At 38.8% G+C, this 14,898-nt stretch overlaps 1 protein-coding gene and 1 long non-coding RNA gene across 3 annotated transcripts in view; one reads left to right on the forward strand and one right to left on the reverse strand.

Moving 5' to 3' along the window:
* Positions 1 to 7,865: 7,865 nt before the first annotated feature.
* On the reverse strand, positions 7,866 to 9,264 carry LOC134477685 (uncharacterized). Its single transcript, XR_010049822.1, has 2 exons — positions 9,141 to 9,264; positions 7,866 to 8,601 (listed from the first exon to the last, which is right to left on the reverse strand). It is a non-coding gene; the product is annotated as an uncharacterized LOC134477685 (long non-coding RNA).
* An 85-nt stretch (positions 9,265 to 9,349) lies between these two features.
* Positions 9,350 to 14,898, forward strand: part of Nars2 (asparaginyl-tRNA synthetase 2, mitochondrial) — a 149,127-nt gene continuing 143,578 nt past the window's right edge. The window contains exons 1-2 of one of the 2 annotated variants that reach the window (XM_063256408.1): positions 9,350 to 9,801; positions 12,751 to 12,860. In XM_063256408.1, the coding sequence (XP_063112478.1) occupies positions 9,661 to 9,801; positions 12,751 to 12,860 (251 nt within the window). In that variant the 5' untranslated portion in view covers positions 9,350 to 9,660. The remainder of the gene's footprint in view (positions 9,802 to 12,750; positions 12,861 to 14,898) is intronic. The other variant, XM_003468526.5, reaches the window with a different exon arrangement.

Below are 14,898 nucleotides of genomic sequence, written 5' to 3' on the forward strand. Positions count from 1 at the left end.
TGGGGTAACAGTTTTCCCACCACCATTAATTAAAGAGACAGTCATTTCACCATTGTCTATTTTTAGCATCCTTATCTAAGATCAATTGCCTATAAATGTGTAGATCTATTTCTGAGACATTTATTCTGTTGGGTATTTATATTTTTTAACAATTGCAGAAATAAATTTAAAATATACACAAAAAAGAATATATGATAAAGACTATATATCTTTAAAAGCCAAAAATATTTACTATCTGGTCTTTTAAAGAACATGATCCATAAGCTTGCTCAAATTTAATTTTTATTTATATGTTTGTTTATATTTGCAAGAATATTTCACATAATATGTTAATTATTCCCTACTGAGTCATATTAGGAGGCTTATAACGTCTTGCTGGCACACTTTTAAAGATGTAAACATGAATTAGTGATTTCAGAGGTGTCAGCTTGATCCATTCCTTATAATGTTCCCTATTGCTGTTTCTACCAAAGATTTTGCAACAGTTGATGATTGTGGCCTAGATATTTCATTAAAAGTATAAAATGGTTACTTCCTACTTCCATTATTCCCTTGCCTTTATTAATTGAAATTTTTCAATTAAAAAATTGCCCCATTACCTGTTTTGTTACCCTGAAACACAGTTCAAAAAAGACAAAAGTTTGTCTTTTCTAGATCCTACCTCCTCAGCACTACCTTTCTCAGTTACTCTGCACTACTTACAATGTAGTTTTCCCCAGCGCTCCCCAAACCTTCTCCCAGTTTTAATTCTCCTCCACAGCACTGAAAATGATCTAACTGTATGACTTATTTATGTGTTTACTGTCTGTCTCCACTACTAGAAGATGTGTTCTGTGAGGGCAGAGATTCTTGGCTAGTTTTTCACTGCTATCTGCCCAGCGTTTAAAAGTGCCCTGAGGGAGCACATCATATGTATACTTTCAGACTCTTGTTAGTTTTGTGTAGAGGAAATGCCAATTTTAACTTGGATTCCTATAAGGAGAAAGTTTACAAGTTCTCTAACTACCCCATAATGCCTGCCTTGTTTATGCTGCTCTGTTTTTTTTTTAAAGAGGATGATTTTGCTTTATAGTTATCACCTCAGAGCTGTCACACGTCAACTCAGATTTTAAGTCTATCTACCACTCATAAAAGTATTGTATCTCCTCTGCAGTTCATATATATATATATATATATATTTTTTTTTTTTTTTTTTTTTTTCCTTTTTATCGGTACCGGGGATCGAACTCACGAGTCCTTGCTTGCAAGGCAGGCGCTTATGCGCTGAGCTAAATCCCCAGCCCCGCAGTTCATATATGTTACCACCAGGCAGCAGGAATGTTTGATGAGTGCTCAAGAAATTCAAATGGTTCAGGCCCTACAGATAAACATTGTGAAAAGCAGCACCATTTCATAACAGAATAGCAAAAGATATTTCCTTTTTAGAGTAAGTAAGCTACAGCCAAGGATTCATAATTTTAATTTTGTGACTTTTTAAATTAATGTTTATTTTAATGAAATTAGGACCATAAAATATGCCAGGTCAAGGCATTTTAAGTAATCGGTGAACAAAAGAATCTCAAAGATCTCTATTCTTACAGCATTCACAGAGAGGTTAAAAGAAAATACCAAAGCCAGACTACCTGGACTCAAATTATGGTAGTTGCTACTTATCAGGTTAGGGACCTTACAGAGTCTACTGAAACTCTTGTCTCTCACTTACCTTAACTGTGAAATACGAATAATAAAAGTAATTACTCTTTGGGCTTATTAAATAATCATAATTTATGAATACCTAATAGATTATGTCATTTGCTCACTTTGACAACACTTGGCGGGAAGTATTCACATCTGTACTTCACAGAAGTAACTCATTCTTTACCTATAAAAGAGATAGTGCATGGGGACCTGGCAGCTATGTGTCAGAGCCACTGTTTTATCCAGATCTGTCTATGTAGGCTACTATGGGCTCACCCTACTCACTATACAACAACATAACCCAGGGAAAATAATATTTGTAAGTAAACTTTTAATTGAAGTTTAACATGCATACATAACAGCACACATAAAGTTCACAGGGTACACACAGCGAAGTATCTCCCTTCCAGATCTAGAAACAGAACATTACTCACATGCTTCTTCCTAGTCATTCTTTCCCCAAGGCTAAATGTTTTTCTAGTTTTTAGCACTACAGATCAGTTTTGTTCATTTGTGTACTTTCTATAAATGAGTCTTATGGTATGTATTCTTTTGTGTCTGGATTTCCTTTGCCCAACTTTATGTTCACAAGCACAATCATATGCTAGTGTATATAGCAACATTTCATTCACTTTCACTGTACTTAAATAAGCACACAGGTTATATATAAAATTAAATAAAATACCTGTGTACATTCTTGATTTAATAAAAACCTAACCTAAATTAGTTCTCTGCTTACTATCTGATATAAGCAACCTTATATGCCTTTAACTCCATTTACCCCTTTCTTGCTTTTGGGGTTACTGGGGTTATATACTTTAACTTTATGTGCACTTTTAGCCACACACGACATTATTAGCAATGTTCTCTACAGTAAATATTTGATATACTTTTTACTCCTCTATTATTCTTTATTCCTTTGTAACTATTATAAACCCAAAAATTGAGTTCAGTCATCCAAGTATTGTAATCCTCTTTCTAGTCTTCCTCACAATCCAAAAAGTTATATTTGTAATCCCATTGAGATGTTATTGGAATCCCAACTGATCAGTTCCAATCTACTACCACCAGTGCAATCCACAGTGAGAGTAAAAACTCAAAGGCGTTATTTCAAGTTAAGGGTAGCCAACGAGTCCTAAGTCCAATCTTTGTGAGGATGTGCAGACAAAGGCCCCCCTCCCCCATCCTAGGCCTCTTCCAGCATTTATTATTTTGTGAAGAAAGGGGGTGTCGCTCAGGGACCAGTAATAGTCAGGATGTAGGGGATTACTGAGTAACTTGAGCTGTCTGGCCAGAATGCCCAGTCTCTGTAATTTGCAGAGATAAAGATACGCAGAGGGATCAGTTTACATAACCCAATTAAGGTAACAGTGGAATTGTTTTGGGGGCTATTGCTTCCGTTAGTGATATGCAAACTCTTGTGCCCTGGGGAGTCATAGCCTCTTATCTTGAGGCTTGGTACCCAGTTGACATTCCCAGAGCTGTTTGCTCTAATATCTCACCAGCTCAATCCTGTATGTGGAAAGCACCAGGGGCTGGGGATTTAGCTCAGTGCATAAGCGCCTGCCTTGCAAGAAGGCAGTTGTGAGTTCGATCCCCCATACTGATAAAAAGACAAACAAAAAAAAAAAAAAAAAGAAAGAAAGAAAGCACCATGTGAGGAAACAGGACTGTCTAATGGCTATAGATTTTGCATATTAGCACCTCAGCTAGCCTTATTTGCAAAACTCAGAGCCAACTGAAGACAAGGAAATACCTCAGCCAGCCTTTTACAGATCAGTATAAGGAAATGAGTCTCCAAATATTCAAAGTCACAGTAATTGTTTTGGATTCAAAAGGAGACACTGGAGTTGTCTCCCACAAATAACTATGACTTTTCACTCTTCAATAAAGGAAGCATTTTCCTTCTGCCTAGAGTGTGGTTGGAATAACAGTGAATTTTCTATTTTTATTTATTGGAAGGATATTTTTTATATATAGTAGTCTAGGTTGGCAAGTATTTTCTTTCAGACTTTTACAGACACCACTATTGTGTTTTGGCTCCATCATTTCTGTTAAAAGTCCCCTGTCAATTTTATTCCTGGCTCCTTTGAGTTCAGCAAAAAATATTTTAACATTTTCTCTTTAACTATTTGGCTTTCAGTAGTTTTGCTATGTGCCTACATATGATTTTCTTTATATTTATCCTGCCTGAAGTTTATAGAGATTCTTGAATCTGTAATCTGATGTCTTTCATCAGTTTTAAAAGATTGTTAGCTGTGATCTCTTCAAACATTGCTCGGAGTATATTTATCTTTCCTTTCCTTCTGGAATTACCATGTTACATATGTTTGCAAACTGTAATGAAGCAGAGATGTCTGCAAATTACCCACCACTACTTCCTCCTAAGAAATTAATATCCTCTCTTTTCAAATCTCATGAGTAAACTGGAAAATTCTGATCTGGAACCACACAGAGAGAATTGTGGGAAACACAGTTTCTAGCTATAGATGAAAGCTATAATGGCAATTTGACAGTGGATAGTAAAACACAGTTGATTGCCTTGAAGGCATAATAATTCAAATGCTCAGAGTGTCCTTACAAATTTAATACAAAGTTTCTTTTTTATTTCCCTAAAATGTAAACCTCAATCAATGGATAGAAAGAAGGAATGAGCAGCATGTTAGTATAATCTGTAGCACTTATCTCAAGCCTTCCAATATGAATTCTGTAACATGCCTATTTTACTGTCGTTCAAGAAGGATAAAATCCTCCCTTTCTTTTCTCTCAAACAAGCCCAATTTTAATGCTGCCAGCAATAGATGTACTCACACCATACAAAAAGATATATGTGCTCGAACTGTGAAGGGGAGGAAGAGGAGGATTGGTGGCGGTGGCTGAAAAGATAAGAAGTATAAAATATAAGTAACCTTTATTTTGGGAATGCGGGGAGAGACACCCCCGATCCCCCAGGGCGCGGCATCTCCGCTCCAGGCCGGCGATCTCGCCCTCAAACACGTGGAGTGAGGCACATAAGTAGCCTCAGCCTGGGGTGGAACCCAAGGGGCATTAGGGATGCACAGGTAGCCCATTGGTCTTAGTTTGGCGCCAGAGGTAATTTCCAAGGGTGGGGGGAGATAGGAGCTCCCTGGCTTTACCGGCTACAGTATCCGGCCTGGGCCAGCCACCCTTTCAATATAATGATACTGAATTGTAATGTACAGACCTAATGTTATTCAGACGTATGTTAACGTCACTGATTTTCACAGGATGAGGAGGAATATTGTTATAGCATTTGAATTTGGGAGGAGGAGGAGTGTTCTAGCGATTGAACTTAGGACCTCACACTTGCTGGGATAGATTATCCAAACTGGAGGATACTTTTGCAATGTGGGAGTATGAAAGGGAAAACTTTTTAAAAACAAGAAAACAAGCAGTAACAATACAAAGGCTAGAAGATGACAAAAGGATCTATAACTTGAGAATAAATAATGTGAATGAAGAAGCTGGGGTACAAACAAAGGAACTACAAAGGTTATTCACAGAAATAATTAAGGAAAAGTTCCCAAACATAGGAAAAGGAAATGATATTCTGACATATGAAGCATACAGAACTTCAGCCATCTACAACCAAAACAGAGCTACACCCAGGCAAATAATAAGCAAGATCCCAGAAATTCAATATAAGAACAGAATATTAAAAGCTATTAGAGACAAGAAACAGATAACCTAAATAGAGGAAGGCCTATCAGCGTAACAGCAGACTTCTCAACACAAACCATCAAGTCAAGAAGAGCCTGGAGTGAAATATTCCAAGCCCTAAAAGAAAATAACCTCCATCCCAGATTGATATACCCCGTTAAACTGTCTCTAGAAATTAATGGAGAAACAAGATGCTTCCAAGACAAAGAGGAACTTGGGAAATTTGCAACCACCAATCCAACTCTACAGAGAATACTGCAGGGCATTCTAGAGAGAGAGAGAAAAGTACTAGGATTCCAAGAACAGTGGCAGAGAGGCTTCAATGAATGGAACAGAAAATAGAATGAAGAAGATAAGCAGACAATTGATGGCAGAAAAAAAGAGCATAACAGAAATGAGGTAGAGAAGACTTTATTCAAAACTGATACGATTGATAGTATCAAGTCTGTGAGTATAGGCAACTACACTGAAGATGACAAGACTACGATACACATTCTGGTTTGATAACTGCTAGTTTTGGAAGTTCTATACTAAATACAAAGTTGTGTTTTTATGAATACTGTTATGTACTGATACATTCAATTATACTATGTCTGATGATATAGCCAATTCTGTTGGAGATAACAAGAGACAACACAGGAACCATGGTAGAACTCTGTACAATGGTATTATATGTTTATTTCATTTCATGTGTTTATAGGAATATGTTTGATTTTGCCTTGCTTTGTTTAGTTTCTCCCTCTAATATAGAAAGAATAGAAATACATGTTAAAACTCATGTATGTGTAGAATCTATAAACAATCTATGAGAACTGATCTTATGACACATGATGAAATGAACAGATACTTTGAAGAAAATGAGACACTACCAGTGCTGATCCTGGAGTGTCATAATGTGAAACCCAGCAATAGTATTATTCTTTGTTCAGAGTGATATTAGCTTGCTTGGGTTTATTCAATCTCAACATAATTGAAGATATGGATAACTGCATGCATGTTTAAGTGTATAGGATTGATAACCATATTTCTAAGTTTTTGTTGGATAGTTCAACAGAACTGGTTGCAGTCTCACTGTTTGAAACCTCACGTCCTATGCTCCACTTTAGTATCTTGAATAACTATTTGTAAGAAGACAATCTGTAATCATCAACTAGTGACTTCTGTTTATTTTTTCTTTGAACTTATGTATTATTTCTACCCATTTTCTGTTTTTTTTAGTCTTTCTTTAAATTAAATTTTTAAAAAAGACACTGCAGTACCCAGTACTGATTACAGAGTGTCATGATGTGAAATCCAGCAATACTATTATTCTTTGTTCAGAATGATTTTCAACCTGCTTTAGTTTGTTTAATCTAAACATAAATGAAGATATGGATAACTGCATGTATGTTTAAGTGTATATGATTGACAACCATGTTACTAAGTTTTTGCTGGACAGTTGAACAGAACTGTTTGCAGGCTCGCTGTTTGAATTCCCACTTTACATGTTCCATTTTTGTACTTTTAACTACTATTTGTAAAATGACAATAAGTAAACATCAACTAGTGATTTCTTACTGTTTATTTTTTCTCTGAACATATGTATTATTTCTACCTATTTTCTGTTTTGTTTAGTCTTTCTTTAAATAAAATTTTTTAAAAAGTGGTCATAGAAAAGAAACAGATCACCTATAAAGGAAAACCCATCAAAATCAGGACAGACTTCTCGACACAAACTAGTTTTCCTTTTATCATAATACTGGGCAGTGGTTCCTTGTTTAGAAAATAATTAACCTTTCGATTTAAACATGTTGGGAGAGGAAGTCAGGATCCCCTCTTTCTGAGACTGAGACCCAAGTTCTTCAAAAGCGTATCATCCAGTGCAGCAGTGGAGAGGGAGAAAGAAGGCATGTGAGGTTTTGGTCACTGTAGCAAAACAGCTGAGAAAATTTAAAAAAAAAAAGGTTTTTTTTGACTCATGGTTTTAGTTTTCAGTCCATGTTCACTGGCTCCATTAATCTGATCCTGAGATGAGGCAGAAAATCATGGCGGTAGAAGTGTGGACGATGAGGCTGCTCACCTCAAAGCAGCCAGGAAATGGGGGAAGAGAGAGAGGGAGAACAGGAGGAACAAGGGGCAGAAAACAAAATATGCCCTTTAAAGCCATGCTTCCAGTGACCTGCTTCATCCAATTAGGCTCCACTTTCTTATTTATTAAAAAGGTCATGCTTGTAAGTCCAGTCTGGTCTCAAACTCATGGCAATTCTCCTGCCTCAGCCTCCCAGTGCTGCTGGGATTATAGGCACACACCACCACACCCATCTTCCACCTTCTAGTATACCCACTGAGCTATGAATTCATCAATTGTTAGTCCATTGGTGAAGTTAGAGCCCTTATGATCCCATCACTTACCCAAAGCCTATCACCTGGCAATCAAATCTTTAACACATGGCCTTTGGGGGGACTTTTTAGATCCAAACCATAAAAGAAGGCAATACAGAAAAACGGTTGAGGAGAAAGTAAGCTAATTGGCTGGTACTTTTAATCCTTTTAATAGGGTAGGCATGGTCAAAGAAAAGGTTTGTAAAGAGGTACACATCATTGTGGTGAGCACATCTTGTCCTCCAGAATTTGCAGCCAATTTACCAAAGGTATACTATTTTTCTTCTCCCCTTGGAGTGCTGGGGATTGATCCCAAGGCCTTCATGCTGAGCTACATTTCCAGATCACTTTTTGTTTTTTATTTTTACTTTCAAACAAGGTCTTGCTAAGTTGTCCAGGCTGAGCTCCAACTTGCAATCTTTCTGCGTCAGCCTCTCTAAGAGCTGAGATTACAGGCAGGCTCCACTATGTCAGTTTAGATACAACACTAAAGGCTGCACATTTCCACTTTGAAGTTCAAGGAGTGTCCAGGTATTTTCATAGGAGATACTTTCTCATCCCCTTTTGAGCCATTTGTCCTCCTGGCAACTTGTTTTGTCCAGCTTCTTGGCAGAAAATTCTTTTATATCCTCATCTGACAACATTCTAATCCTCCTTTTAAAAAAGTTTAGTTATCTCCTCTAGACTGCTTCTCCACTTGGTGCATACAATCTATACATGCTCTTATTGCTTTATATTACAATGATTTCTTTTCTTGCCAGTTTCCATCACTAGACTATGACTTCCTTAATGGAAAGTTCCACCTTGAGACATCATACCATGATGGTTTAAAGCACACGTACTTGTTTAGCAGGTCATGACCCTTTCTGTGCCTTCTCTTATCTGTGAAATGGACATAACAGTGGCAACTTTAAGAAACTGGCCCTCACCTCTTTTATTTAACTAGATAGAAACACTTTCATGAGTTCAACTTAGGGAAAACAAAGTGTTATATAAATTTAAACTGTAGTCAAATATAAGCATCATTGTTTTTAGGTCAAGCAAATGCAAACGACTGTCTGAAAGCAGACAGAGATTTTGGCAGTTAACACTTGGCATTTCTCCAGTCTCTGTCCAGCAGCTTCACATCCCTTCTTTCCCATTTTCAGGTCTTTTCAGTTCCACAGCTGTCAGAGTACAGACAGCCCTCTCTGTTATCTTAGCTTAGGCTCTGCCAGGATTCTGATCACTTTTATTCAAAGGTTTATGATCTGCCTGATAACCACACAACTGACTTGAGCAGGGAGTAGATCCTATTTTCCTTTCAATGCTCATAACTCAGCAACCACTGACATCCTCAGGCTACTTTTCTCAAGAACTAAGAGCCTCCTCCTGGACGTTTTCCCTCTTTATCAGTTGGTCCTTGCGTCTCTGCTCCTCACCTTTCTCAGGAAGCCTTAGAAACGAAGACTCATAGAAGCAGTTCCAACTGTGCTCCCTGGCGCCAGATGAACACTGTTACAAACCACTTTGAGCCTTAGCTGAGCCTCGGTCCCTTCCCTTCCTCCGCCCTTCATCTTTAGCCCCGCCTCCTTACACAAGTACGCATGCTCTGTCTCAGGCTCCGCCTTGCGTGATGATGTAAGCGATGTTGGCGTGGTAACGTAGAGCCTGTGGGCGACCTTTTTGCAGCCCGACTTTCCGGTGTAGGTGTCTGGTTGTAGCGGTCCGGTGGGTCGCTAAGTCTGGCCAGGAGCGTTTTGTCCTTGGCGTTTGCGGAGTGTGCCGTCACCGTTCTGCCCTGTTGGGGAGAGGGAAAGAAGCGGTTCTGTAGGGGACAGAATTGGGAGCCCTAGAGCTCCTTTTAGCTCGGGCTGCAGCCGACCACAGAGGGCCGTCGTTGGCAGAGTTTGAACCCGCTGACACCCGGGCTGCGCCTTTGGAGGTCCGGGGTGGGGCGTAATGTTCGGGTCCCGGGTCCTTTCTCGAGCCCTGCGCTTCTGCTCGTCCGTGCCCTGCCCGAGGCACAAGCCTTCATCCAAACTGAGCGTGCGGGACGCTCTCGGGTCCCAGAACACGAGTGGGGAGCGCGTTAAGGTTCAGGTGGGTGAATGGAAAGAGCACGGGTTTGGGGAATTATTTTATTTTTTCAAAGACACATGTGAGGCACGTGCACATCTGGTCTTACTTTGTACTCAGGTTAGAACGAACAGCAGGGAAAAGTTAGAAAATATAGGCATCGCTGCAGTTCACACTTTTGCCTTCCTTCAGGTACTGTTTTCGCAGAACTGTTCTGATTACTATAAAATGCAGCAGGTTGCTTTTCATGATTCCAAGGCAGCACCTGTAAACTTCTAATCGTGCAGAAAAAGTTAGTGAACAACACACACTCATCCCCCCCGCCCGGCCTTTTTTTTTTTTTAATACCGTGATCTGTCACAATGAATACGGTTATATAGGGGCCCTCGCCCTAGCTCCTTAAGAGCAGAACGTGTCCTACCTAACTTGATACTCACATGGCTTACAGTAAAATACTCTTCACCTTTTATTCAGCTTTTAGCTACTCCACCCCTAAAATGGGGCTTACCTGAAATTTATGTTCCATAAATGAGGAGAAAGTGAAATAGAGCAATTTAAAAGAGTTAGGTTTAAATCTCTCCATCTGAGTAGCTTGATAATTATGGGCATGTCACTTAAGTGCTCCAAACTCCAACTGTCTTATGAAAATAGAGATAATAAAAATTTCTATTTTATAGAGTTCTGATGAGTATATTTAGAATAGTAGCCCATAGTAAATAAATGTTGGCTGCCATTATTTCTCTTGCTGGTAGTGTTTTTCCTAACAACATACAAGACAGTTTTCCTTATAGGAGTAAGTTAAGCAGGATGTTTGACTCTTAATAAATTGTCAAAACACTGATGCAAGTGTTTTGGTGTCCTCATACATCTTTCCTGTTTAGCATTATGACCAGTCCGCTCTTTGCATTTATTTGGGTTTTATTTTCTTTCCATGATCTAAATCAAAATCTTTATTATTAATTTGGCATTGCATAGATACATTTTATGTACTTGTCAAAATCAGATTCAACGATTAATAGACCAGAACCTGCGATCTAGGATCGAGGCTTTCAGTTTTGTGCTTTATGGTCTAAAATGGTACCTACCAGCCACTTGTGGGTCTAAACACTTGCGATGTGACTAATCTGAAGTGAGATGTCCTGTAAATGTAAAGTATATACTCTGAAGCACAAAGGTTTAAAGAATGCAAAATACACTATCAATATTTTTATATTGATTACATGTTGATAGTATTTGGCATGATGGGTTAAAATATTTCAACTTTTTACTCAGTGTGGCAACTAAAAACTTTAAAATTACTTAGATGGTTTGCATTGTATTTCTATTGGACATCCTTTGTCTATAGCAATGTTATTGTTTATAGTACAAATAAAGGGCTATGAGAAAACAGAAAAGGAATTCCATAACTGGAAGGTCAGCTGTGAGAAATGAAATGATATTTCACCTGAGTCCTAAAGGAAGTATTCGCCAAGTAGAATTAACTGAAGATAGACTGGAAATAATCTCCAGGTGTGTCCCCCAGACACCGCGGTACATGGGGAGGAACATGACTTTTAGAAAAGCTTGTAGATAAGAACATGAACACTAAAGGAATAACTACATGTATTTGAATCCCAGTTGTACTACTTGGCAACTATGACTTGATTTCTTAATGTCTCTAAATGTGTTCTTATTTCAAAAATAATAATAACCACTTCATTTGTGGCTCTGTGAGGGTTAAGTAGCGTATTTATAAAGAACTTAGGAACATATTTAAAAAGTGGTAACTTTACTAAGAAAAAAGTAAGAGAGTGGTGCTTCATAAACATCTGGTAAGTAAACATGACCCAAACAGCAGGTGCCTTTGGGGAAATGTGAGACGAAGTGCAATGTACATGAGGCTGTGTGGGTTTACATTTCATCTTACATAGCCCTGGCAAGAGATCAAGGGCTTTCTAGTGAAGTATATTTGGTTTCAAGTTTGGACTTTACCAGCAGTAAGTCTGAACAAGTTAATTTATCTTCTGTGAGCCTCAGTTTTCTAATTTGTAAGTGGACATGATAATCCTTATAGCCATTGTAAGAAGGAAATGAGGCCACGTGTGATGGTAGTAAACTATTTCTTGTGTGTGTTCAGTGAATAGTAAATATCTTACTAGAAAGCATCTGTAAATTTTCATGTGTGTACCTGGCAATGTATTTTAAAGCAAGCATGTTTCTTTCCCTTAAAGCATTATGGAGAGGTAAATAAGTGATAGAATAAATAAGTGATAGTAATAGCAGCATCTGAAGATTATGGCCAGAAACAGACAACTAACCAACAGTTTTTCTATGTGGAATCATTTTTTGCTTTTCCTAACGTGTTTAATGGTGAATGTCTATCTGTATTCTTTTACTTTACATTTATGGGGTACTTTACAGTTGTTTGGTGTCTGCTAGAAGAATATAATTCTCTTTTAGTTGCTATGTTACATTTAAGTATACCAGAGAGAACTGTTTTTAGTGTTATTGATCTGCACAAAGACGTGTCATTTGTACTGGCATGTAATTGTCATTTAAATTTAAGACTGTCTTTGAAAGTTTGTTAGTGTGTGTTGATGTTGTAACTTTTTGAGAGATACTACAGGGGGATAATGGGAATATCATAGGAGAAAAATGACAGCAAGATATAAACCTGGTTATTTGTAATGATGGGAGGAGATAGCTTGGAAAAGTCGGCATTGAGGAGATTGGTTATGTGAACTAGGCTCATCAGCTTGATTTGACATCCATTCAAAATGATGAGATTCATTAAGAGAACAAAAGGGGGTATCCCAAAGTGTGTATCTCATTGTGATAAGAACCATGTATAATTATGTATGCATGTATATAGACTAAAAGTTCATTATGCACAGTTGCTATATTGAGGCAAGATTGTGAGTACATTTTTTCTTCTTTCATTTAGTCTTTTTTGTATGTATAATGAAAATGTTTAGAAGTGTTTCTCTTCTTTAGGGATGGATTCGTTCAATCCGGTCCCAGAAGGAAGTCTTGTTCCTACATGTAAATGATGGGTCATCTTTGGAAAGCCTTCAAATCGTTGCAGATGCAAGCTTTGATAGCAGGTCAGGTGTTTTGTTGTGTTGTGTTTTGTTTTTGTTCATTTGAGTTTTTTGACTCCCTGCCCCCCAGTGTTCCATAATCCTTAATCCAGTGCTCACATTGCCCCCAGTGGTGATTAGCTTGAATGTGTCAACTTGGTTGCCTTTGAGTTACCCAAGGAATTGGTGGAACATACTTCTGACTGTGTCTGGGTGGGTCATAGAGGCATGACCTTAGGTACTGTGGTGGATTAACTAATGGTCAGCTTGGAATACCCAAGTGAACTTAGCTTGTTTCTGGGTGTGAAAGACGCACCCAAGGATTGTTGCCAATAGCATAAAAGCAGAACTGGAGGGGAAGATGGTATGCTGTTGCTGGAGAAACTTGTTGCACTGGTTTTCCTGGTACGAACTCAGCTTTTATTATCATTGGAGGAACTTGGGTCCTTGCTGTTGCTGAGGATGGCTGCTGTTCTTTTCAGGGAGTATGAGGGGCTCTGGTCATTACCTTGAGTGTCACTTCCTAGCTCCAGTACAGGTCCCTCAGCTTGGTGGCACAGATCCATCAACCTACTGGCGCACACCTTCTGACTTCCACCACTGACCTTTGGGCCTTACCAGTGCAGATTCTTGATACAGACTTGCGTGAGACATTGTTGTGGGCTCTAGGCCTCCAGCTGGACTTGTGCAGGACTTTGGCATGGGCTATAGGTCTTCAGATGGACTCATGCAGGACATTCCCATGGGACCCAGGCCCTCAACTGAATTCTTTGGATCTCTAACACATGGACATATCTCTTGCACTCCACTGCATTTGAGTTTTTGAGTGAATATTACAAAATAATCCTATAAATTATGTGTCCTATGTTAAATCTATTCCCTTGCAAGCCCTGACTACAACATATGCTATGTGTTTTCCCTTGCTCCTTCTTCTTTGCTGTTCCCCAGCTCTCTTTCCTGGCTGTAATGAACTAAGCATCTTTGCTCTGCCATGACATTCCTACCTTGGAGTCAACTGACTGACTGGGCTGATGTTCTGAAACTAAGCTCTTCTCCTTTAATGTGCACATGTCAGATATTGTGTCTCAGTTATGACAAAGTTGACCAGAACAGAAAATTGGTATCAGAGATAAGGGATTATTGCTGCATCTGTTCCAGATCATGTTATTTAGAGGCCTTTGGAACTGGTTTGTAGAAAGAGTTTGGAAAGGTTTGGAGTTGCCAGTGGAGAAGCCTTGGATTGCTATAAGCAGAGCTTCGTGGGTGGTTCTGCTTGGAGCTCAAGACCAGAATGCTGATAAGAATATGGATAGTAAATGCCAGGCTCAGGAGGCTTTAGTTGAGAAGAATTCTTCTGGCAATTGGATTAGAGGCCCTGTGTGTGTTACATTCTAGCAGAAAGTTTTTCTCCATTTTTGTGTCCTAAGACTACAGAAAGCTGAATTTAAAGATGCTGGACTAATTGATCTGGCAGAGGAAATTCAGAGACCTAGCTACTGCTCCAGTTGACAGCAGATCTTGGTGTCATCCATGTAATGCAAGTTTTACCAATATACAGAATGCAAGAGTTGTAGGGTAAGAGAGACTTCAACCCTGATTTCAGAGAAGGGCCTGGGAGACAAGATAAAGATCCCCTCACTGGGCAGTGCATGAAACTGTGAGAGTGAAGCCGAAGGTGCATTGGAGACCTCACAGAGTCAGAGATGATAAGAATGTGGAATTTCTGCCAAGGAAGGAAAGCTGCAAGCCTGAGGGGATCCAGTCCAAGAGAGAGGCTTGGTGGGTTCCCAAGGCCTTATGGATGGGTGATCCAAACCCTCTGGTACGCAACATTTTACCACCATTGTGCCCTGTATGCTATGCTGTGTATGGAGCTACAGAACTTAATGTATATTCTTTTAGGTTTTGGTCTTGTGTTGGTTTAGTTCTTTGTGTCCCCTTATTCCTCCTTTTTGGAATGGGAGTATTCCCTTGCGCTGTTACATCTTAGAATTAGGTAATTTTTTTATTTTTACAGACGTTCACAGTTAAAAGTTGCTTTGAATCTCAGAAGAGACTTGAA

This window comes from Cavia porcellus, unplaced genomic scaffold (genome assembly GCF_034190915.1).
Source record: "Cavia porcellus strain 051 isolate PalLab524CR breed Dunkin Hartley unplaced genomic scaffold, mCavPor4.1 scaffold_9, whole genome shotgun sequence".
Classification (NCBI taxonomy): Eukaryota; Metazoa; Chordata; class Mammalia; order Rodentia; family Caviidae; genus Cavia; species Cavia porcellus.